At 40.1% G+C, this 24,027-nt stretch overlaps 3 protein-coding genes across 5 annotated transcripts in view; 2 read left to right on the forward strand and 1 right to left on the reverse strand.

Moving 5' to 3' along the window:
* Positions 1-1,757: 1,757 nt before the first annotated feature.
* FAM217B (family with sequence similarity 217 member B) lies at positions 1,758-7,602 on the reverse strand. Of its 3 annotated transcripts, none has more exons than XM_074843051.1 (5): positions 7,550-7,602; positions 5,985-6,190; positions 4,682-4,793; positions 4,503-4,588; positions 1,758-4,104 (listed from the first exon to the last, which is right to left on the reverse strand). In XM_074843051.1, exons 2-5 carry the CDS (start codon positions 6,077-6,079, stop codon positions 2,913-2,915), a joined length of 1,485 nt encoding a protein of 494 aa, XP_074699152.1. In that variant the 5' UTR covers positions 6,080-6,190; positions 7,550-7,602; the 3' UTR covers positions 1,758-2,912. The 3 variants fall into 3 exon arrangements, with proteins under 3 accessions (XP_074699152.1, XP_074699153.1, XP_074699154.1); XM_074843052.1 differs by lacking the exon at positions 7,550-7,602 and adding an exon at positions 6,334-7,536; XM_074843053.1 differs by lacking the exon at positions 7,550-7,602 and having other exon boundaries at positions 5,990-6,190.
* Positions 7,603-7,746: 144 nt separating this feature from the next.
* Positions 7,747-12,899, forward strand: PPP1R3D (protein phosphatase 1 regulatory subunit 3D). Its single transcript, XM_074843223.1, has one exon. It carries the CDS (start codon positions 8,682-8,684, stop codon positions 9,603-9,605), a length of 924 nt encoding a protein of 307 aa, XP_074699324.1. The 5' UTR covers positions 7,747-8,681; the 3' UTR covers positions 9,606-12,899.
* Positions 12,900-16,439: 3,540 nt separating this feature from the next.
* SYCP2 (synaptonemal complex protein 2) overlaps positions 16,440-24,027 on the forward strand; it is a 29,247-nt gene continuing 21,659 nt past the window's right edge. Inside the window, exons 1-11 of the mRNA XM_074843112.1 lie at positions 16,440-16,498; positions 17,524-17,560; positions 18,243-18,383; positions 18,629-18,757; positions 19,714-19,818; positions 20,366-20,390; positions 21,338-21,423; positions 22,253-22,341; positions 22,907-22,941; positions 23,585-23,727; positions 23,809-23,861. Coding sequence (XP_074699213.1) covers positions 17,537-17,560; positions 18,243-18,383; positions 18,629-18,757; positions 19,714-19,818; positions 20,366-20,390; positions 21,338-21,423; positions 22,253-22,341; positions 22,907-22,941; positions 23,585-23,727; positions 23,809-23,861 — 830 coding nt within the window. The 5' untranslated portion in view covers positions 16,440-16,498; positions 17,524-17,536. The remainder of the gene's footprint in view (positions 16,499-17,523; positions 17,561-18,242; positions 18,384-18,628; positions 18,758-19,713; positions 19,819-20,365; positions 20,391-21,337; positions 21,424-22,252; positions 22,342-22,906; positions 22,942-23,584; positions 23,728-23,808; positions 23,862-24,027) is intronic.

Below are 24,027 nucleotides of genomic sequence, written 5' to 3' on the forward strand. Positions count from 1 at the left end.
AATAAATGTTTCTGCTATATTCAGATGTGCTTCTAAAGACAATACCCATCAATACAAAATGAAGAAAACATAAACCACAGTCCTCCTCATAAAAGGAGCTCTTTTTATCTATAGGCCCAGCACATAGTCAAGTTAAAATGGAAGCAAAAGTGCTGCAGGATAAAATCCAACCTCGCAGGTCTGCTCATGGCAAGAGCTGTTTGTTGAAGCAAACACAGAATTTCTATTTCTGTATATGAACAAAGAAAACTGTGTAAGAAATATAAAATCAATGAACAAAAATTAGACTTGTGTGATTACCATGTGAGACAAACTTATTTGACCAGATCACAGCCAGAGCTTAATGATGAACAAGTACTCAAACTCATTTTAAGTGACATCACCATCTTCACCTGCATAACATTTTAGTCTCCAACAACAGGCTGATGTCCATCAGATCACAACCACTACATTAAAACAAAACTTTCCTAGGTCTGTGAGAGAAAACTTTTCTCAGTGCCAGTCACCTTTGCTCTGGTCAAAGCTGACTGACACACTATTTATTTATTCTTTAAGAAGTGATCTTGCAAAATGTGCCTGTATCTACATGCCATCCTTATAAACTAGGAAAGCATTAATATAGAGTAACATTTCAGAGGAAAATTTTAGCATACACTAATATTCAGTCCTATAATAACATGCTAAATTAATTACTGCATCTGACAGAATTTGTTTAAAAAACCTGCTATTCTGATTATTGACTTGATCCTGCTCACCTTGCTTCTGGTGCTTATAACAGTGTGCTAAAATCATGCACTAAAGCAGTGCTTATTGGCAAGAGCAGTCCTACTAAATTTCACTGCTATTAATGTCAATCAGGAAAACTTGACTAATGAAGGCTTGTAGAATTTGGCCAGAGCTTGGAATTCTAGCACTGGATGCAAGAACCCATCTACGAAAAGCTGAAATACATGATGAGCCTGGAACAAAACAAAAGGATGAAATAGCAACAATAGAATGTGCTGGTCCTCTGCAGCTGCTGGTGTTGAATGCCACCCTCTAAATTTCATCACACCTCTGACACAGCCAATTTATTTGATCTTTGAGCATGTCAGATTAAGTTTCACTTTAATTGCATAGAGCTGAATGTACATGCAACTACAATTAATCTTAACTGTAACTTCACAAATATTGAATATGGAAATATAACACTGTATATTACATTTGTTTCCTTTATCAATTTCAAATTTCACATTTGGTCTCCAGTAGACTAGGAAAAAAACACTAAAAATATTTCTTAGACTATTCCTGAGCAATGTTTTTAGGTACTGTAAAATACTCTAGTTTATTACTACATTTATTAATATTCTCACATTTTAAACTACATATAAATCCATGCTTTGAAATTTTACAAAGCTGAAGATCTGGTAGGCACGATGAAGGAATAGAAACAGCTAAGCATCTTAAAACCAAGATGAGATCAACAAGAGAAGTGCAATTTAACTATATACATAATGTACTTTTTAGTATTTGCTACTTTTTCATTTTCTATCACAATGTGAAGGATCCACGTGTAAAATCTGGTCCATCAGACCTCAGCCCACTTCTCATAAACAGTTCACTGTGACTGGGGGCTGAGGATGAAGTTAATGCTGCTCAGTATTTCATTTTAAAATGAAAGTACAGAACATCCTCTAGAAACTCATCTTCAACAAGATTGTGTCCCCAGATGCTGTGATTGATTTGAAATTGTAACAGATGAACTGACACTTGAATACTCACTGAACTATCCTCCATATTCTCTTGTATCTCAAAGACAGAAGAGAAAACAGAGGGTGTGAGGACAGGACCCAATCCTGGTTGTACAATTTCTTTCTGTAGGGTATTTCCCCATGACACTTCACTAAACCTGGAAACAAGAAGCCAAGCTAACTGACGTAGACTGGACCATGGGATAAATAACAGTCATCTTAGATGACTGCAAATAGGTATTTTTTGTATCAAAATATATCTCTACTTGAACTTACAATAGCCTTTAAATTCATCTGCTAAAAGTCCATTTTTTATGTTTTGAGAGGCTACCAGTTCTGCAAATTAGGCCACAGAGTCTCTAGTAATACCCTCATTTTGCATTAGTCATATATATCCATGTGCAATTTGAAATTTGGTCATTTCCTCTAAATGACAAAAAGCATCAAGGCTTACAAAATGAACTTCAAGGAAAGCTGTCTGTAAACACAGTGAAGATTTCTGGGTATAAAAATACACATTCCATTTTCTTAATGTGTCACTACTGAAGCTGTCTGCTCCCTAATAATTTTTTGTCTTAAAAAGAATCCTTTCTGCATTAAAATATTTCAAAACATGATCTCCATTCTTCTTCTTATCAAAAAAAAAAAATCATCAAAAAAATCCAATTCATCATCTTCTGTGAAGAATTAGAGTTTGACTTTGCATAGATAAGCATACTCCATTATTTTATAAAAACAGTCGAGCCCTTTTCCACCAGAAAACACCACCATCAAACCTGGCTCACAAAATAGTGTATCTGTCCAAGAAAAAGATCATGGACCCTATTCTCTTAAATACACCAAGGTAAGCATAAGAAACACCACAGACTTCAATGGACTTCAACAGGTGCAAATAGGAGGACATGTTATAATTATATATTTCTCTAAACTTTCATACTCTGCTACTGTTATCTTCATTGAACAATTGTAAATTTTGAGGAAAGACCAATGGAAGACACTTGCCTTCAGGGAAAAGATTTCCTGCTGGCCTTGCTGGCTTAAGATCAAATGTATTGAAATGAACAGTGCTGACTTAGAACATATTGTCTCAGGATCTTCCTATAAGGAAAACATGACCCTTCTGCATTGGCCAAATGCCTTCTAGCAGTCAAGAAGCATCAACATTTACTAATGAAGTTTTCTTCATTTAAATTTGTGTGATGTTTGCTTCGTGCCATTTGGTTTTATTTTCCTGTCCCCTGTTGGTGTTTTAGAAGGAACGCAATTGTTGACGTTGCCATTTTTCTTTGGATTTGTACACGCGTATGTTTTTAAGCCTTTGATGGGAGCAGCTGAACCATGAAATACTGGGGTTTGCTTAGGGGGTCTGATATTACCAACACTTTGAATTTTGGAACTGTTGTCAGAGGGCTGCATATTGAGAAGCTGTTGCTTTGCAGCTGTTTTTTTTTTCAGTTCACTCCTTATTTCACCAGACTGTCTCTGAGAAGACATTGCACATCCCGTTCTCTCAGAAAGTTTCAAGTGACCTGGATGAGAATATAACTGGCGACTTTCTTCACAGAATGAATCTCCCCTGTGACCTGAATAGCTTCTGGGCAGCTTTGCAACACTTTCTTGGGGAACCACTTGCTTGTTAGGCAAAGGGCTGAGCAATGCTTTGCCTTTGCCAGGGCTTTTTAGGGTACGGATGGAGCCGGGAGCAGTCTGTGGTCTGGCTTTGGCTGCCTTTCCTTTCTCATTCTGCACAGTCTGCATTTGCAGCCATTCCAGCTGCAAAAGACGATCAATGTATTTCTCAAGAAATCCTGTTGGCTTTGGTCGAAATTCAGTTTTACCCTCTACATTAACAAAGATGGCCAGTTGCTTCAAGTCCCATGAGTTGAAAGGGGGTGGGAGGAAGTCTGGGTAGTAATATTCTGATTCTTTAAAACCCGTATCAGGAACATGTTCCAAACAAACTGGATCAATTTCTTCAGCTCTGAGAATGAGTTCTGGTGGCGTGCAGGGAGATGGGGGAATGGGAATCCTTTCTGAATCAGAGAGATCACTGGCACTATCATCTTCAGCATCATCTTTAATAATTTGTACTGATTCAAAATCAAGAAACATTTCATCTACAGATGCTTCTTGCCATTTAGAAGAGCAAGGACCAGCTTCAGCAACATGTTCTTTCTGATTCTTTTCCAACTGTTCTTTTTCACTGCAATAAAAATGTTGCACTGGGACATGTTTAACCCTACAGAAGCTACCTTGTGTGCTGTCCTTTATGCCAGGAGGGATCCTGGGCAGAAAAGATTCATTTTGCCTTCTTTCTGGGAGACTCCTCTTTGGTCCTTGGACTCCATGCAGTGATGTGCAAACAGTCGTGATCCTAAACAAAAAGAAAGATCATAAGCTGTTAGAATGATTAATGTCTTTGGAACATCAGTTTACAAAGGTCTTGCTACCCCCTTCAAGGTCACAGACCTACATGAATGAAGCTAAAATTGGCATGGAAACTTGGTAATGAGGTAAAATTAGTATTTGCTAACAGAGATAACACTGCCTAACTACTGATTTTTTGTTTTATTTTGTTCTGATTTTGCCTAAGAACTCACTAAGGCAGGATAGTAAGTTTCCATATTGATAACTTAGATTTGTTGTCCTCATAAATACTGAATTCTGGGGCAAGTGAAGTCAAAACACAGAAGCCATGATTTCATCACAAGCATTGTATATACCAGTTTGAAATTACTACCAATTAAACAAATAATCTTAACATAAAACTACCTTTTTGACTGAGTATTGTCATCCAGCTGGTTTCTTCCCTTCTTAAAAATACCTGGTTGGTTACTATCTTGAGTGTCATGGGAAACCTGAAAAGATATGAAAGTATGTGACTCTATTAAGAAGCTGACAAAAACCAAGTACCCTTTTTCTGTAAACAAGCAAAAAAAGGAATGATTTACCTTTTCAATGGCACTTGATACATTTTTGCCTAATCTTCCAGGAGAAGATTTCACATGAGAAATTGGTTTATTCAGTCCTTTGGTGCTCAGATGGCTTTTTCCATTACTGTAACTAAAAAGGATTAAGCAGAATATCACATATAAAGAGCAACATATACAATCACCAGAATAGAAATAGAAGTTTAGAGTGCAATTCACTTTAAAAAAAGAGAGAGTTGATTGCAACTATCCTTAAAGTTCATCAGACCTATGCCATGGTCACTTTTTATTTTTTATAGTACTAATGCACTACTGTATTTTTAACACTGCTAATGCAAAAGTGAATAATTCAATCAGAAGATATAATAATAAAACTTAGCCATTATACAGAATCCTCTATGAGAGGATCACAAAGTTACTTTGGGGATAATAAATAGTAAATATTAGAGACTACATATTTAACTACTAATTTCTATAGTAGCTGGTACACGGTCCTACTGCAATTTAATTACATAATCATATAATTAATTATAAAGTACAATATGAAGACCACTGCAAGACAGATCTTGCTTGCCTTTCTCATTTGCATACTCTTAAAATTTAAAGGCTTATTCCTAGGAAGTTAAGGAGTGGATGTGAGCAGGGAGCATACAATCTATACTGGTATCAGTACAAGCTATTTCACAACAAAGGCACAAACAAAATTCACCATTTCATGTTAAAGTGGGGTTGGTGGGAATATCAGTAGGAGAAAAACTCATATGCAAGCAAAAGGAATGGCATTACTGATGTGGAGAGCTTAAAACTGTAATACATATTTCCTCAATTAAATCTGATACATTTCTGTGTAAGCTCACAGAATCACTAAATAAGTACATATTGTAAGAATCAGAAAACAATGTTTGTACTACAAAGAAGAAATATTACTAATTTTAAAAAGGAAGGCTTTCAAATGTCATTTTAGAGCAGGAATAAGCAAACTGTGCCCTCCCCATCTAATGTAGTTTGACTGCAGTTCAGTTAATTTGTCAGGCTGTACATCTTGTTCACAGGTTTCATGTCAGTATAGTCAGATTTTGTTTTAAAAAACCATTATTTCACCAATTCAAGAGCTTATAAAAGAATGAAAATAAGTCTTGTGCCTCCAGCACTGATGCAGTCACCTCTGTCACTTTGTGACCTGCACGATCATACTGCACAATCATTTCTGTTGCTGTAGATCAGAGGAAAGAATGATGATCTGAAGAGTACAGCCATGCACTTATTAACTAATCTACAGTATTTAGAGACTTCTGTAACTAGAAAGAGAAAATAATTTCCTTACTTTACCATTCCTTTGTGGTTTTCATTGATTTGGCTTTCCTTTTTCTGTGTCTCTCTGTGCAGTAATAAGGGATATTCTTGAATGCCTGGTCCCATTATTACTCTTTTTAAAGGGTATCTGCACCTTTACTTTTACATAATCTTCAAACGACTCCAGTCTTTTGGGTTCATGAGACACAGCGTATCAAATGCAAACATCATCACGTCCTAGAGATGTAGTAAACAAACACCATGCGATTCCTCCCAATGTGATTTATTTTTAAAGCAGGAAGATAATCAGCTACGAAACTGGAAAACACTGCCCCCTCCCCCAGCACTCGCTTAATGTGAACCAGCATCATTCTCCTTACTATTGTCGATCCATGCCGAGCTGTCATCACGCCGGGTACCGAGCCGAGAGGCGAGGGCAGCCGTGCTCCCCCTCCCAGGGGCACAGGTTGGCCACCAAAGCTGCAGAGCACGGCGGGCCAAAGCCAGCCAGGGGAGCGAGGCGCAGGCTCTGCTGCGGGAACCCTGCTGCTGCTGCAGCCACCGGGCACAGCCGTCCGTCAGCCCCGGCACCCCACCGGCACCGGGGGAGGCTGGGCCAGCCGCCCCGCAAACCACCGAGCTCTTGCCATGAGGTTTACGAGCCCATCCCTGAGACTGTTGGTAAAATACAGGAAAATATCTGAAGGTACAGCAGCGTTAGAAGAGCTCCTTTTCATTGTGTAACGTGCTCATCATCATTTTGTTCCTCCTGCGCAGCATTGCATGTATTGACTGGAGCCCAGTATCACAGTCAAACGGTGGTGGGTGTTTCTGCTCTTAATTTAACAAGAGCAGATGATCAACCACCTGCGTTCTGGGCATGTCGGGTTGTCCTTTTTGTGTCAGAAAATGCACTCTTCCTACATTCATATATGCAAATTTCGTATCAAATACTTGTTTCTTTTTCCAAAACAAATCTCTCAGTACTCATAAATTCCTACTGAAACTACTCAGAGCAGAATTGGCAGCATTCTTTCATTTTCCAGAAACTGCATTCCCGTACCGGGGTGTGCAGGTACGATTTGCCAAAGGTGACAGGTGACTAGCACCAAAATACCTCACCTTACCCACGTTTGGTTTTGTCGCAGCACTATTTATCTATTTATATTCGAATCTATTCACACTTGATGCTGCCCCATGTCCTAGACGCCTCTCTCCCCCGTCTCCCCGGCCGAGGAGGGACCGCAGGGCCGGCCGGCTGTCCCCGGCGCCTCCCGGATCGCCCCGGAGCGCGGCCCGGGCTCTCACAGCAGCACCCCCGCCGCCGGGGCACCGCACCGGCCAAGAGCCGCTCGTGTAACGCAGGAGCAGCTGCCGGCTGCTCTCGCCATGGCAGGGCGGGCCGGGCCGCGCTCCGCTCCCTCCCGGGATGCGCCAGCGATTCCCGCTGCTGACTGTCACCGCGCTGCGTAACGACACCGGCCGGAGGGCAGCTCGTTAATTAACGGACGGCCTCCACGCGCCTCCTGCCCTGTCTTTCCCTCCCCCTCGCCACGGCCGCCCTCCCGCCCCGTTGTTCCCCTGCCCGGTACCTGCCTTTGCCTCAGCCGCCACCGGCAACTCGGGGCGGTCGGCGGCAGCGCCGCGGGGGCGCAGTGCGCAGGCGCGCACAGGCCGCGCCGCTCGATTGGCGCGGGAACGGGGCGGACGGGGCGGGCGGGAGGACCCTGCGCATGCGCCGCTGTTGCGGGAGCGCAGGGGCCGTAGGCGCTGCCGGGGGCCGCCGGGCCGGGCCGGGCCGGGCCGGGCCGGGCGGGGGCCGTGGGCCGCCGCTGCTCTGCCTGCGGCCGGCGCAGGGGCAGGCCGAGCCGGGCGTCGCCTGGCTTTGGGGTGGAGGGAGGGCTGTACAGCTGATGTGGGCTGTAGAGTCCCCAAACGTGGATCCCTCCCCCTCCGGCCACAGTACCGAGCCTGCCCCCGCAGCCCCTCCCGACAGCCTCCGCCGCGACAGCCCCCGCGCTCCCTCCAGCCTCTGCAGCAGCCCCGGCCTCGGCTCCGGGTCCCTCCCGCCCGACAGCCTCCAAGCCTTCCCCAGCCTCGGCAGCCCTCGTGAGTCGCCCAGTATCCAGTGTGACAGCCTGGAGTGTCCCTGCTGCTGCTGCTGCTGCTGCTGCTGCAGGAGCGTGGGGTCGGGCGGCGGCTGCGAGGACAGCCTGCAGGCCCCCCTCGCCCTGCGTGACCACCGTGACCGCCGAGGGGGCTTCGGGGCGCGCCACGGCCACCGCCCGGCATCCAGCGACCTCTCCGACAGCCTCGAGTCCTTGGAGTCCTTCAGTGTCCAGCACGACAGCCTTCAGTCGGTCTCCAGCCTGCGTGAGAGCTTCGGGTCCTCCAGCATCAACGGTGACAGCCTTGAATCCCTTTCCAGCCTGAGCAACGGATCCACTAGCCAGCACAGCAGCCTCGAGTTTACCAGCCACTGAGACTGCCTTCATCTCCCCATACAATGCACTAGCCTCCGGTTCACTTCCAGCTGCTGTGAGAGCTTCCAGGTTTGTGCCCTTCATTCAGAAGGCTACCTTGTTCCTGTTGATTTTTGCTGCATCCAGTGCAATAACCGCAAATACTTACTGTCCGTGACTGCCATTCCCAAGTTACATGCTTCAGAGAGGCTGTGCTCATCGTTGTCTGCAGTGTTAATGTTGATTTTTTTTGTCACTGGTTAAGAATGGAGGTACGTGGTCCTCGGAGGAATCCCAGCTACCTCTCTGATCTCTATCAGAACATGTTACGGGCTGAAGAAGCGCAGGGACGAGGGCAACTGCAGCCCCCAGCAGTCCATACAAGTAGCAGCATGACTCTTTGGAGTGGTACCCCAGCCAGGGGAGATCCCCAGCCAGATAAACTTCGGAGCAGCACTTCCTCCAACTGTGATCCAGCATTACGGCCTATCATACGCCGCCGAGCGAGGTCTTTGCCTACATCATCTGAAAGAAGGAAGCAAGCAGCAGTGCACTGTCAAGTTCCTGGGTGCCAGAGTCGTATGAACCGGGTGAGATTTGCTGATGCTTTGGGCTTGGAGCTCACTGAAGTGAAAGTCTTCCAGACTGGGGAGGACCCATCGATCCCCTTGCATGTCCTTTCCAGGCTCTCCATAAACTCAGACCTCTGGTACAGCAGCTTGGACTTGGAGTTTACTATGCAGTGCTTGGTCCCTGACTTCCAGCAGCCTGCAGACTGTATGGATTTCTCCTCCCGACTTCAGGAGCAGCAGGTGTGTCTTGAGCGAGTGACTAGCTCAGATTTGGGGCTCAGTGGCACCATCCAGGTTCGCAATGTTGCTTTTGAGAAGCAGGTATCCGTGCGATACACCTTCAACCAGTGGAAAAGCCTCCATGAAGTGTGTGCTCATTGGCACAATAGCATCCCTGAGAAAAACGGGCAGGATCAGGTTGATGTTTTCACTTTCTTTCTCCCTGTGCCTCCCTTCCTCCTTCAGCTGTGCTCTGTAGTCCAGTTTGCAGCAAGGTACCAAGTCAACGGCCAGGAGTACTGGGATAACAACAGAGGCAAAAACTACAGTCTTACCTGCCGGACTCACCCCCTTAAGATGCCTAGAGAATGCGAGGAGAGCTGGATCCACTTCATCTGAACAAGCAAAGTGGATGCAGAGCAGCTTGTCAGTAGTCTCAGTGGCACCCTCTTCCCTGGCATGGCTCTCTGCTCCTATGGCAACAGTCTCCTTTTTGAAAGTGCCAAACCTGGCAAAGTGTTCCAGGGCTGGGAAGTGGCCAGTGACCCATACAAACTGTTCAAAACCTCTCCGAAAGTAAAAAGGGCCAAAATGTGTATGGAATTACATCCGTTGAAAGCCCGTGTGATTTCTTACTGTAGTGTATGAGTCGTTGCAGAATGGTGCCAGGGGATGCTGTCAGACTACCAGGATGAAACGAGACACTTCATGTTGCTAGTAATGTTCTAGGTTGCATAAAATGTGTCTGATTTATTTTACCATTTTGTACTGCTTGTTTTCTAAATGGACAGTGTGGCTTTACTGGTTTTGTTTCTAATTTTGTTTATATTATCTCACCAAGCCTGAGCACTGTTACATTTATGCATAATTTGGATTGCAGACACTGTAGGGAGTACTTGTATTTATATATATATTATTAAGACCGTAACCATGTTAAATATTTCCATTAATATTTGGGTTGGAAATTAAATGTTATTACAAGCAGATCATACATGAAAATGTGCCATCAGCCCCCCTGTTTCCCTTAAAAAAGGCACTTTTTTTTTTTTTTTCCCCTCCAGTGTTTGCAGTAGGCAGCAGGAATGATTGTTACCAAAGTGTGTATAAGGGAGATCTTCATGGGGAAGTTCTCATATTTTTCAGGTGATGCACAAATAGGGTTTTTTCTCTAGGTGGTGGTACAGGAGTTGTCCTTTCCTTATGCACCTGGAATTAGAGCAATTTTGCACTTGGGTTGCAATTGCAGTTGAAGATCTCAAAGCACTATATGAATGCTAATGATCTTTCCACTGTTACTGGTAACATGAGTTTCTTCATACATATTCATAACTGCATGGGAAGTTTAGCTTTATATGTACAGCATCGATTTTCAGAAGTGGCTGGATGTATTAGAAGAGCTGCTTTTTAGGACTATACTATGAAAATCAGGCCACTTATTCAGGCATCTTATTTTGGAGTGCTGCTTATTCATCAAAATCACAAGTTGTTTTTAAAATCACTATTGTAAGCAACCCACAGCCAAGTATATATTAGTCCAGAAAGTCTACTAAGTAATTCTGAAGTGCAGAAACCCTAAGAAAATTCATGCATCTGGCAAGGTAATCTTACTCCTTAGTTGTGATACCCATTTAGCAAAGCTAGGATTTCAAGTGAGGGAGCTGCCTGCTTTCAAAGTCATGAATGATAATTCTGTGAGCTGCTGACCACCTCTTGCAGAGTATTGAGAAAACTCAATCCTATTTGAAACTGTTGAGAAATGACTTGTTTTTGGAGCACTGTGAGGGCGAACGTTTAAGTTGAAATTGTTCTGGAGTAGGTGAGGCTGAGGTGCAATTGCCAGCCACAGAGAGGAAAGAGTGCTGCCTGCTTTCAGTCCACCCGTGTTACTTTCTGTATCTGGTTAGAGGAGTGACCATTACCAATCTGGCAGCAACTCTTGTCTCCTAGAAAAATCAGTGCAGGGAACTGGAAGTCTAGTCTTCCTCATGTGGCACAAAAAATGAGAGCTCTGTTAAGAAGGGATCCTATCTAATTGTAAGGGTTTTTTGCCTCCTGTGGTGGGCTTCATATGACTGAATGACATGACAATATAGGACTTAATGTATCTGAACTAGTCAACCTATATTCTTCATAGTCAGTGGAGATGTTTTCGCTGTAGTTAGCAGACTACCTGTGGTGTGACAAACTGTATCATCTCTGCTGAGTGCAGAGAGAACACTGCAGGACTAGTTCTGCCATACTGAAATTCTCAGCATTAGTGCAGATTGTGCCAAATTATGCCAGAGTCTGTAGATGTCAAATTAGATGAGCTGAAACACACCTTCAGTAACCACAGAAGAATCTTTCTTGGCATGAAATGAAATTGTCTACCTTTTCTTTGGTGAAACTTGCTCATTTAAGGAATTCCATGAAAGTTTATCTGGTATTGTTAAAGTCCATAGAAGCAGAGTTTTATGTACTTGTCAGTGAAGTAAGAAGAAAATGAACACACATACACACACACAAGCACTTATGCTGAATAAAAGGCACTATTTTAAAGTATTATTCTCCCCTTTTTTCCCCCTCCCAAATTACTGTATTTATTCCATCAGCAAAACCACTGAATTGCTTCTCAGCACATCATTAAAAATCCCACTAAGACTGGTATTTGACACCAGTTTAAAATGGATGTTGCTGGAGCCCAGTGCAATACTTGGCTTACTGGCAGAAAGATGCTGTTGCCATCTTCTGGGAGAGACTCTCATGCTAGCAAATGTCAAATCTGAGTGTTATTGCGGGCAGGAACAGATTATGTAAAGCTGAGGCTGTCAGGTTTAAGGTTAATGTCACGTATACCACAGTGTCAGGGAGAGGTGAGAAATGAACATCTCAGCAACGTGAGTTTGGCTTGTACTGTCTTCCTTCCGCAACCTCTCAGGGTATTTGCATGTGCAAAATCTTGAATACTAAAGTATTATTCCAAGTTTGCCTTTTCTCTCTTTGCTTGTCTTGCACTGCTGGAGAAGAATTGACAGTAGCTGTTACTAAACCAGTTGTCCAGCATTGCTGGCTGTGAGTTGACCTTTTAACGGAACGGAGAGTGATCTCTGGGTTAAGCTGTTAAACGTTCACACAAGTACTGGCACCTGTCACATGAAAGATGAAATTTGCACTTATGTTTTCCTGTCACATTCAGTAGTGATCAAAAGGATTCTAGTTGACAAAAAAGGGATAAAGCCATTAAGTAGTGGTAATACTCACCTGTCTTGAAGGTAAACTTATGCCACCTTTATAAATTCTCAGGACAACTTGACTGCTTGCACTGTGTTCAGACTGAGCACTTATAATGAGGATTTTGTAAAAATGAATTCTTCACAAGGGTTATTGCCATATAAAGCACTTTTTAAAACCTGTATTTATTATAGTCATACAATAAATGGATGTCTAGTAGTCCACAGTTTCAAATATTTCAAGCATGTTTTTTAAAGAAACATATGGAATCCATGTAAATGAAAAGGGATTTTCTTTCCTTATTGTCTTGTCCAGAATAAAGTACATTACACAGTATATCACTAAAGCACACGTGCTAGACAAAAGGTAATTTTGTTTTAGTGGAGAGTGGTACAATTGTGAAGTGCTTAATTAATTTTAAAAACAATAAAATTATGGCTATTGTAATACAAAAGATTGTAATAAAAGCTTTTCACGATTTTATGTTGTTTTTGTCAATGGTACTCCTGTTAACTGTTAAGAAAACTCATGAGGCAACTTAGTGTTGAGTTGTCACTTACAGAGCAACATAGGAAAGTAAGGTGGGTTTGAGCTGCTAAAAAATGAACAGCACTTGATAAAATACAGTGATTAGTCTATACAGCTGCAAGAATGACCAGGCTGCCATTTCTGACATGGAATTGGCTGTCGTTTCACCTCAGAGCTCTGTGCACGCAGCACCTGCAGGATCAAGATCTAATGTTGCAAAAAGGCACACTGCTGCTTGATTCTAACAAGGTTTCATGGAAAAGAAGAGAAAGTTTTCTTCTACACAGCACTTTGCAAAGCTGTGCTAGACTATACTTAATACATTAATTTCTGAGCTTCACAGTTATGTTCTTCTATTTGTTCTTTCAGTTTTCATTGCTGCAGTCTTTCAAACCATATTCTTTTCACTCACAGGTTTCTTGAAAATATATCTATACATAGTATGTTAAGAGTGTCCATCTCCACAGTAACTGATTCATCCTCTGTATGAAATGCATCTCCATCAGGTCAAGCATTTACTTGATACAGTTCAAGATTTCAATAATCCATTGCCAGGTTTCTTCTAAAGCAAAATGGAGACATTTAACTAGAAGACATAATTAATAAAGACATATATTACCAGTTACTCTTTAATCAGTGTTAATAATGTCAACACTGCATTGTCAAAGTTGCTTGGCGGAAAGATGATTATTGCAAATCACAGATTAAATGCATGGGAATGTCTATATTATGCTAAGTTGTTTAACAATGTCAAGGTAACTTTATTACAAATTATACAGATCATGCATTATAAATATAATAGATGCATGAAGAAGCGTGCTTTTAGAAAGCATGGTATTATAATGTCTTTATGACTTGTTTTTTCATTTTCCTATACTACTGATCTGAATCAGAACTAGCAGAACCACCTTAATTGTCATTATTTTACCCACTAAAATTAAGCATCACGTGGAAATAAATATTGGCAACCACAGTGTAGACTAGCCAGGAGACCAGGAAAGGATAAAGATAGTGGGTTTTGATTTTAACAGATCACTCGAAAACAATATGAATTTGTTTTAGCCTCGGGAGTGGGGATGTGTGTAAGAGTTTTTAAGAGAAAAGACTGGCTTTTTCTGTGAACATCCAACCATCAGGTTTATCTTACAGGTAGTTAGTGTTACTTTTAATATAGAAGTTATTATTACATTGAGTTTCAAATTCATAGTTTCCTTGTATTTATCTTACAAAGAAAAAAATTCCAACTTGTAGTAATAGTATTATGCTAACAGTTAATTGTAACGACAGTACTTAATTTAGTTAGCGCATCATGAGTGCTCAATGCAACGTTATATGTACTTTACAGCACTGCCTCGTAAAGACACAGAACAGCAGGTCTAAATGATTAGTCATTTGTCAACATGAGTCTAATGTTAGTACTGACTTCTTCCCTGATATGGCTTTCTCCTTATGATCTCAGATCTGCAACTATTTCAGCTGACACTTGATATTAAAACTGTTGGCATCAACGCTTCTGACCCTTCTCGGTTGTACCTACAATGGCAGCTGTGCCAAAGATTGATTATATTGACCAGTACAATGTTTTCCAGTACCTGTAATGAAGGTAAATATTTCTGCTACTGTAGTGAAGAAGGGTCCCTGTACATAGTGCTACCCTACCCTAAAGACAGTTTTGCTTCCATTTGCTCTGAAATTTTTACGTGTAGTTGCCATATCTGTGGCCCAAATAATTTCACTGCTTGTTCTGGTCTGTTTAATGCATAACTAAATGAAAATTCTGCTTTCTGTTGACCTCCCTTCTGCTGAACCAAACAAAATAGACAGTAGAGAATGAGAAATGAACATACAGTAGTCTCCCAGCCATGTCAGTGTGCAGGAGGGAAAGTGTATGACCCACTTGTCCCGTACTTTATGACTCACTTTTCTTTTGCTATAGAATGAGTAAGGCTGTTTTCTTTACAAGATCTGAAAATCTGTGGATAGTCTAAGCCTGTGTGTATACTAATGTGACTAGTAAGGGAAAGCATCAACTGCAAATTGGCTTTCATTGCTTCATACAGTGAAAGTAGAATTCAGTTTTTATAGAAAACTTCTGATGCTCCAAGTTCCTCATGCAAAGCTTTGTCCCTAGTAGGTTTCTTAGTAAAGCTGAACTTCTACAGATCTGCTTCAGATCACCCACTGCCTTCTAATAAAGTATCCCAACAGCAAATGTGACAGCAGTTAATGCTGCAGTTAATCCCTTTAGCTGCACATGCCTCCTGCAAAATGCTCAGCACTACTCCTAGGGGATCAACTCCTCAGTGGACATACTCCTATTAGCATGCCACTTGTCATTTTCTTGAATTACAGTGACACCTGGTGGCATTTTAAATACTTCCTGTACAGTTTTTTTGCCTTTTATAGTACTGATTTGTTTTCTTTATTTTAGGTCAGTGGGGTTATTTTATTTACAATTGCTGCAGGTTTATCTGCTCTGAAAGGCGATTCTTCTCCTAGATGCTCCACTATTGCTGCTTAATCTAGGTATGAACGGAGATGCTTTCTGATACTCCACTGGAATACAAGATGACAAATTTTATCACCCGTATTTGTGATACACGTCATAGATACACCAGTATTGCACCAGTACAGGTAAAGTCCCACTTTGGAACTGCTAGATTTCATTTAAACACGTTACCCAGTTCCTTCTGTATAATAAAGACCAATGTCACTAGAAGCCCTTTGTCAACAACCTGTATGTATTTAAGTTTCTGTATCCTACCTACTCTGGCACTTGATGATAGTGAACACGTTTCTGAATTAAGCAGAGAAATTAATTACACTGGTTTAGCAAACTCATGCCCAGCAACTCTTGTCCACGCACTGAGAGTTCTAAATCGTGGTTATCAATAAAGGCAATTTGTAATATAAAACGAGAGGAGGTCCTGTGCAAGCAGGAGCAGTCCTGTGGTAACGTGACGGTATCACCCATCAGTAACACCACCCCACGGTGGTTCCCCTCCCTTCGGCAGTCTCGCCGCCCCAGGGCCCTCACTGCGGCAGTTCCTGCTGCGGGAAACACGCGGGAAACGACGGCCGAGGCCCCTCAGCGGGGAGGGCGGCGGGGTTTTTATAGCCTTTGGGGCGGCTGCGGCCGCAACCACACCCCCACGTCCAAACGAGGTCAGAAATCCCGTAGGCGGGAGCCGCCAGCGGGGCCGGTGGCAGCTCCCGGCCTGAGGCAGCTCCCACCGGCCGGCCGCAGCACAGCCTCAGCAAAGCGCCACCCCCTCCGCGGCAGCTGACCGGCCGGCCGAGACCGGGCCAGGTGCGGAGAGAGCAGCAACCTCCGCGCGAGGCTGCCTCGCGATAAGGGAAGCCCTCCTCCCACCCCGCACCTCCGACGGCGATTGGTCCGCATGCCGCGCTCGCGGGCGGTGATTGGCTGGCGACTACCGGCGCTGGCAGTGATTGGCCGGCGGGAAGTGGCGCTTTTTTCTGCTCCGGCGGTGAGGTGAGGTGAGGGGCTGCTGTGCTGTGGGGGGTTTCTCTGCCGCCCCGGGGCTGAGGAGGTAGGGGACCCTACGGGACGTTTTCCTCTCAGTTACAAAGCTCCTGGGGGGAGATGTCATCGACTACGTGTGTTTGGAGGGCGGAGGTCTCACTCCGTCGTCGAGAAGGAGGCACCTGGAAAGGATTTCTGTTTTCTTTTCTGTCTTGTCTCGCTAGGCAAGAGACCTGTGAGGCGTTAGGATAGGCCTTAACTTAGAGTGTTTCATTCTTGTATTGGAAAAACTAAAAAAACCCCTATCTTATATTTGTTATTTCTATATTAGGAGTACAGAAACGATTAGTATGTGTTCCCAGTTGCTTGTTCTACAGAAGTTCCCTATTTTTAATTGTTATTTCCCTTTCCTTTGTCTAATTATATGTAATTTCTGGGATGGGAGACCAAAACTGCCCATGATAAATTGGTCAATGTATATTACTTCATACAAAGCATGAAAAAGTTTGTTAGTTTTTTATGTATTAACTCTCAACTCAAAATACTTTTGTCTGCTCTTGAGTATTAATGTTTTCAGAAAACTGTAATTTTGAGATCTTGCTTTTTGTGGTGATACTAATCTCGGAGCCCATCACTGTATGTATAATTAAGAAGGCTTTATCTCTGCATGTGTTTATCACGTTTTTCTTAAATGATTTAATGTACCATTTTATAATGAGGCCCTTCTGGGGTTCTGCTGTTGACTTAGCTATTCTGAATAACCTGGTGTTGACAGTATAATTGGCCATCCTCATGCTCTTTTCTCCCTGAGAAATACGGAGATTCTGCTGCAGGACTCTTATGTTCCTCCCTTGCCAAAGTTGATCATTCCTTCAACTCTTTTATTTTAAGTAATTGTTTATCCATGTAAGGGTGTTTCCTTATATCCCCAGCTAGTTTAATTTCTTAAATGGTGCTTATACTAGTGACAAATTTTGGAATTTGTAATGTATTTTGACTGATCACTTGATGTGTTTGCAGTATTTGAAGTCTATGTCAATGAATTGTGTGTTAGTCAAGTGATGATTGTTTCTTTCTTATGCACCTGAATAGGTGAATTGCAAAAATGGCAGACAGGAATGAGATGCAGGTATGTGTTTATGGACCAGAATATGAGTATTGATTGTCTTAATTACTAGCTTAAAGCACGCCTGGTATTTAACGACAAGTAAAATTTGCAGTGTGGCAAAGAATGTGGTAGGAAGAAAGTTTTCTGTGACGTAGGTTAGTGCTAAGAAAGCACTTCTTTTACTGGGTAGAAAGCAAGAAGAATTGGAAACATTGATGAAAATAGATAATATGCATTTGATATACATGAATCAGTTGGGATGATATTTAAGATTAAAATGTTGAAATCTGGTTAGAATTGATTTAGAAAGAATGGAGTGGCAAAATAGTTGAGGAAGGGAGTAGTCCTCAAATATACTAACATGCTTTAAAGTCACTAATAGATAACCTAGAAATGCAAAATATTAAATATACTAAGGAAGGGGTATTAACATAATGGGCACTTATTTAAGCATTTATTTGTAATATGAGGAAAGAAAAAAAATTCAGTTAAGGAAAACTGGCAAATAATACAACCTCAGTGAATAAGTATTGCATGATTAATGTATTAGATATGGTGTTCTGTACTGTAGGTTTTACATGTAATGACTTTGTGATTCAGAGTATTTGCTTAGAATGCAACAGATGATTGTGTAAAACCTATGCTAAATCAGTATCGGTATTAAGCATACAGTAATATAGTTGCTCTGTTTTATTGTTGACAGTTTGAAAAGTTAATTGATGAAGCTACAAGAAAAAAAGATTTCCAATTATTAGAACAGTTTCTGGCAACAGAAGACTGTGAAAATGTCTCTCACAAATGCAGCAAGCAGTTTGTCAACAAACTAGACAACCTTCTGTGTTGGGTAATGTAATCATTATATCAGAACCATCTACACTGTCATTGTAATAGTCTGAAAAAGATTTTTTTTCCATTTGGCTTGGTTTATAGCAGCAGTTGATTTGAAAAACTGCAATAAAATTTAAGAATGAAATCTCTACTTCAAGCTGCAATTAAGGTGGCTTTTGAGAAGAAAAAGGCATCTGTTTAATTAAATACAGGTTCTTCTAGAACAGTACACTAAAGCTTATGTTATAATTTCAATTTCAGGAACTTGACAAACAAGAAGTCAAAAGCATTTCTACTTTACTAAATTCTATTCAGAAATGTGGGAAAAAAATCAGCATCGCAGGAGAAGATGGGCTCCCAGCAATGATAAAATATGGTCTTATTGGAAGGATAAGTAAAACCATAAAGCATACATGAACTTCTAGAAAAAAAAATAAATTAATAAAGCATGCACAAGTAGTACTTCAGTGCTGAACAGCTTAGTGTTCGATTTGGTCCCTGATTGTTTCTGAATTAAGAATTTCCCATAACTTTGCAATAAACAGTATTCAGATTTAAATGTTCTTTGACAAGTGGCTTCTTATAAAGTGATGCTGCTCTAACACACTGAAGGCTTTGCAAATTATGCAATATGTAATTAATTTAGATACGCTTACAGCAATTACAGGATGATACCTTTTTATATGAGCTTGCTATATTGCTTTTGAGGCAGGAATTGAAATTTCCTGGTGCAATTTAATAATCTTTTTGTTAATACTTGCAAAAGCAATATTGTACCTGTTCTTTCAACAGATTATAGTGCTATTCTGATTATGTTGTGGTATTTCAACCTGCACGTTAAATGCGTTAATCATTTGTAAGTCAACTTAATAAATATACTGAAAGAGAGACACCGCTTATTGCTTTCACCAGAGATTTCACTGAAGAAAATGAATGGCAATGTCAGATTAGTGTTACTCAATTGCCTTCTCAACTGCTTTAATTAAAAAAAAAAAAAAAAAGGCGTGGTGATAACTTTATGCTTATATTCACACCTACAAACACACTTTTTCATTCAGCCATTACCCATTTTCAGCTCTTTTTGTCTGTGATGGCAGATGCAGAAGTAGATATCTAGTTTTTGTGTTAGAAAGTGAGCTGCAGAAATTACCTACATTAGTGTGAAATCACCTACATTTGTTTAGGGTGAATGAAAAATTTCAGTTTGGGGCTAAAGTACTCTCAGCAGACTGGTAATGTTGCTGTTGTTTTAATCTTTGTAGTTTGTATAATTTTACTGAAGTGTAATGCAAACTATTGTCCTTTTTCAAGCTACTAAAATAGATTCTTTTCTGTTTTCCCTTTACATGGTTAATTGGTTTGAAAAGGTAAAAGGAATTTTGATCCTCAGTGGAAATAAAAAGAATGAAATGCTTATAAGTCTGGCTGAAGATTTCTTCAACATGTTGCTGGTAACGATGTATTTGAAAAAAATTGTTACTAGTTTAGCAACAAAAGGACTTTCAAATGTGTTCCTATTTCATATTTTTCTAAAGTTAATGTTACAATGGATTCTGAAATAGATCATAAGTCTTAGGATAAATAGTTTGCTAGTATTCATACTAGTTCATACTGTTCACGATTAGCATCATGAAATAAAATTTTAAAAACCCAACAACATAAGTGTTCAGAGAACAAAAAAAATTCATCTTAGCCTAATTTTGATTACATAAATTATTGATATGCTAATCCCAGGACCTCAGGTTTATAAGATCTGTGTTTTCTCCTGTTCATAAAGATTTTTGTCATTGGGGAAATAATTCCCATAAATTTAACTGAAATACAATTTTGGGAAATCATGCTTGGTATTAGAAGTCACCTCTTATGTTCCTCATTAGGGATGAAATAATTTTAAAATCTTAAATGCTTTTTATTACTTATTTTATGTACATGTTACCTGATTTTTATGCGTAATTACAGTGTCAAAATCATGTCTTTTGTTTTGTTTTTTTATTGTAGGCTATATGTGATAGCAGACCTGAAGGTGAGCTGAAAAAGCTGTGTACGCTGGATACGATAGTTAAAGTGTTCTCAAAGAGACATTTTGAAGTTATCAGTGTTAAAATAACTCTTAATACTTGTGGAGCCATCTTGAGGCAAGGTGGATCTGAGAACATGTATAGTGAGGGTGGTGCAAAGTTTCTTGATCTAATGTAAATATACCACCAGATCTATATGCTTCAGCTAATAAACTGTAACAGAAAAGGGCTTATTCTCAAGAGGCCTGTTCTGCGCATAAAGCACTACATTTCTCATTCATGTGAAAAAATCTTGAATGTCAACTGGAACTTTGATTATTTTGAGGTTTCTCTACTGACAGATTTCCTTGTAACTTGCTGATGTTCAGCAAGAAATCAGGATAGTCTAGTCTCCTCAGAGATGGCAACTGAACTTTTCCCTGAAAAGAACATTGTTTCTAAGATACTGTTATAGCTCAGCATAGCACAGTAGTCCTTTATTGACCTTGTTATGAGTATCACACTGCTCTTACCTCTCAGTATAGCACTAGGTAGAAAGTGACTACAGAATGTTATGCTGTCACAATCAAAATGAAAGATTTATTTTCTTGTCCCTGGGAGGATAAATTCCAGAGTCTGAATTATATCTCAGAGAGCTAAGTTATAGAATTGATCCGATTATATTTTTAAAATAATGATCTCATGCCCAGGGGACTTATGCAGTGATGCACAGGAATAGAAACATCATAAAGAGCCGTATTTACTATAAATTGAGGTACCTATTCTGTCTTGCGTTTAACCATGAAGCTTAAGATGGTTGGGGTTTTTTTTAAATATCAGTAACCCTGTATGGAAAGGAAGGCATACTACATTTTATTTCTAAATGAGAATAAATCTTTTTCCGAATGCTAATGAGGGAACACCCTAATACACTTTCGATAACTCTTTAATTTGTTTTTTTCCTGTTCATTAGGTAAAATGCATATACTAGAAAACTTTGTTCTGAGAACATGTACCCTCATCGCTGATGTAAGAATTAGTATTTACGTTCAGCACGAGGTAAACATTCCTCTTTCTAAGCAAGTTTTCTGATTAGTGTTTTAACAGACTTTGTGAAGGTACAGATGTTACAAAAAAAAAAAAGAGACTATTGTAGTGCTCTAGTGTCAGGGATGACTTAATGTTTCTCTGGGAGTGTTTGTTGTTATTTATACATCGTGGTGGTGGGTTTTTTTTCAGATTACTGACCTATAATTTTTGTTCTGGACAGTAAATTACAAAACTGGTATTAAGATTCTGGTGAGAAAGCTGTATAAAAGCGCAGGAAATAATATGCTATATTATAACTGCTATAAATAGGACTGTGATTATTGGCTGTAAATTCTTTAGATACTTGCAGGAAACTTTTATACCTTCTAGTATACTGCAAATTTCTCCTATTTATTTTAGTAACCTCAGGTTGTCTGGTTTTTTTCCTCTCTAAAGAAGGTGAAAGTTACAAAAAAGTCTTCTGTAAAGGCTACATCCTCAAAGGAAAGGCTTTTTAATACAAATTTAAGGTACCCTTTACCTCAGCAATCAACTGCAGACAGAACTCTAGCTTTGAAGGGGTTTTTTCTGTATTTAAACGTGCAAATAAGAAACATAACCCTTTAACAACTGATGTTCATACTAAAGCTAAGGTAATTTTTTGAAATTGAGGTAGTTATATTAAGATAAATACCATTTAAGTTCAGATAGAACTAATTGTCTTTTCTCATTTTGCAATTATTTAAGCATGTTATTTAGTGGTATGAAACATATCACAAGGGCTCAAAATAAGAATAACTTAAACTTTCACAAGTTATTTTATATTTAATCTTACTCCCTTTTTTTATGCTCTTCTTAGGTAGTAAGAAAACTTAATTTAATGCTTGACAACATGCCTCGAGATGCCAGGAAAAAGATATTTTCTACGAAGGAAATGTTGCTTGTCATGTAAATAATCTTCAATAGAATTTTTATATCATTACATCATTTGCATAGCTGGGAAGGCAATTTTTACTAAGGCTGTTTATAATGCATGCAGACTGCTTCCTGGTTAACTCAATTTTGCATTTGCTATTGTGTTGCCAGTGGTGTAGTGGCTGTGGGCAGGTATTCTCATGGGTTGTTATCCATTACAAGCCTAAATTTACCTCTTTCCAGATCTGGTTTAGGCTTCTTCTCATCACAGCAGTCTAAAATAAATAAACTCTTATTTATAAGAATGTGTATAAAGCACAGTGAATCGGTCACTGGAAGGACAAGCTGTTCACGCTGGGAAAATTTTTACAGCATTTAAAAAGTAAATAGAATAAAAATTATATATATCAGGTGGTTCACTTCCCCAGTAGTACTTTCGGATGTATATTCTTAGCATAACAGACGTACCCCTTTGAAGTCTAATAGTTTAGTGGAGTCAGGGTTTTGTCCCATACATTGAAAGCTTATAATGAAATTAACTGTTCTCCTATGCTTTGTGTTGCTGTCATGTTTAATGAAACGTTACTGTGTTTGGCAGGAGTGACATGGGGAGGAGAATTTTGGATGCTGGAGGTGAGCATGGGACTTAATAAACAATTCAGTATTGAGCTTCTGAAAAATTACATGCAGAGCCATTAAAAATCCAGAAAAGACATTTAGAAGTTGCAGAATATTGTGATTACAGTCCTCTGAAAAATACAGATACTGCATGAAAATAATCTGCAAACTGGAATGTTTCAGATATATGTAGTGTATGGCTAACTCTTTGAAGTTTTCGGTCCTTTTCTTCTCTAGAATGTAAGTTTTAAAATAGCAAAAACTCATAAGGAAGTCAGTCTTTGAGGATAGTGATCTGCTAGCCATGTTTAGTAGTACTGCAACTTCTCTCAGGGATTACTTTGGTATCCAACAATTTCCCAGTTCAGACAGTGAAAGCTTAAAACTTCTTATCTCTTGCTTATACGCCTAATCTTGCTCTGATGTTCCTTGAAAGTTTGATTGAAATTTCATTTTGAAAAATAAGTTGTTTAGTTATCCTTATTCCCTTCGTTCTTTATCTATATATCTGTTACAGGTTATGTATATGTAGTATATGACATGATACGTGATCTTAAATGTTCAGCACTGCTTATACCAGTTTCCCACATAATACCATTTTTTTCACATCAGTAGTATCTTTAAAATTACTGTTCCTGTAAAATGTATTGTGCTGTAGACTATGACCTGCAAGTAGCCATTACAGAAGCTTTATGCAGAATGGTATCAGAGAAACAAAGAGGACAACTAGCGTGCCAGTGGTTTTCCATGGAGTTTGTGTCCAGTGCATTTAAAGGAATTAAAGATTCTGAGTTTGAAACAGTAAGTCATATGAAAAATCTTTCCAGGGAGGTCAACTTTTGTTTTACAATCCTTTAATAAGACATTTCTGTGTTTTAATAGGATTGCAGAAAATTTCTTAACCAAGTGAATGGCATGCTTGGAGACAAAAGAAGGTAAACCTGAATTTTTTAAAGCTAATATATTTTTCTTTTTTGGATTTTATGGCCATAACCTTTGTATCGCAAAAACTGGTTTTGGGAAACTGTATTAAAATAATACAAACAAATAAGGCTAATATTGCTGTGGTATAAAGTCAAGGAACCACACAGAGATAAGATA

Source organism: Strix aluco, chromosome 17, assembly GCF_031877795.1.
Source record: "Strix aluco isolate bStrAlu1 chromosome 17, bStrAlu1.hap1, whole genome shotgun sequence".
NCBI classification, from domain to species: Eukaryota; Metazoa; Chordata; class Aves; order Strigiformes; family Strigidae; genus Strix; species Strix aluco.

What these genes read in the sequence shown, in the direction of transcription:
- FAM217B (XM_074843051.1), bottom strand. Translation starts at nt 6,079, where the DNA reads ATGGGACCAGGCATTCAAGAATATCCCTTATTACTGCACAGAGAGACA. An exon ending in AACCACAAAGGAATGGTAAA is followed by an intron (nt 4,794 to 5,984) that starts GTAAGGAAATTA and finishes AATCCTTTTTAG; the next exon opens with TTACAGTAATGGAAAAAGCC. An exon ending in GACAATACTCAGTCAAAAAG is followed by an intron (nt 4,105 to 4,502) that starts GTAGTTTTATGT and finishes CTTTTTGTTTAG; the next exon opens with GATCACGACTGTTTGCACAT.
- PPP1R3D (XM_074843223.1), top strand. Translation starts at nt 8,682, where the DNA reads ATGGAGGTACGTGGTCCTCGGAGGAATCCCAGCTACCTCTCTGATCTC.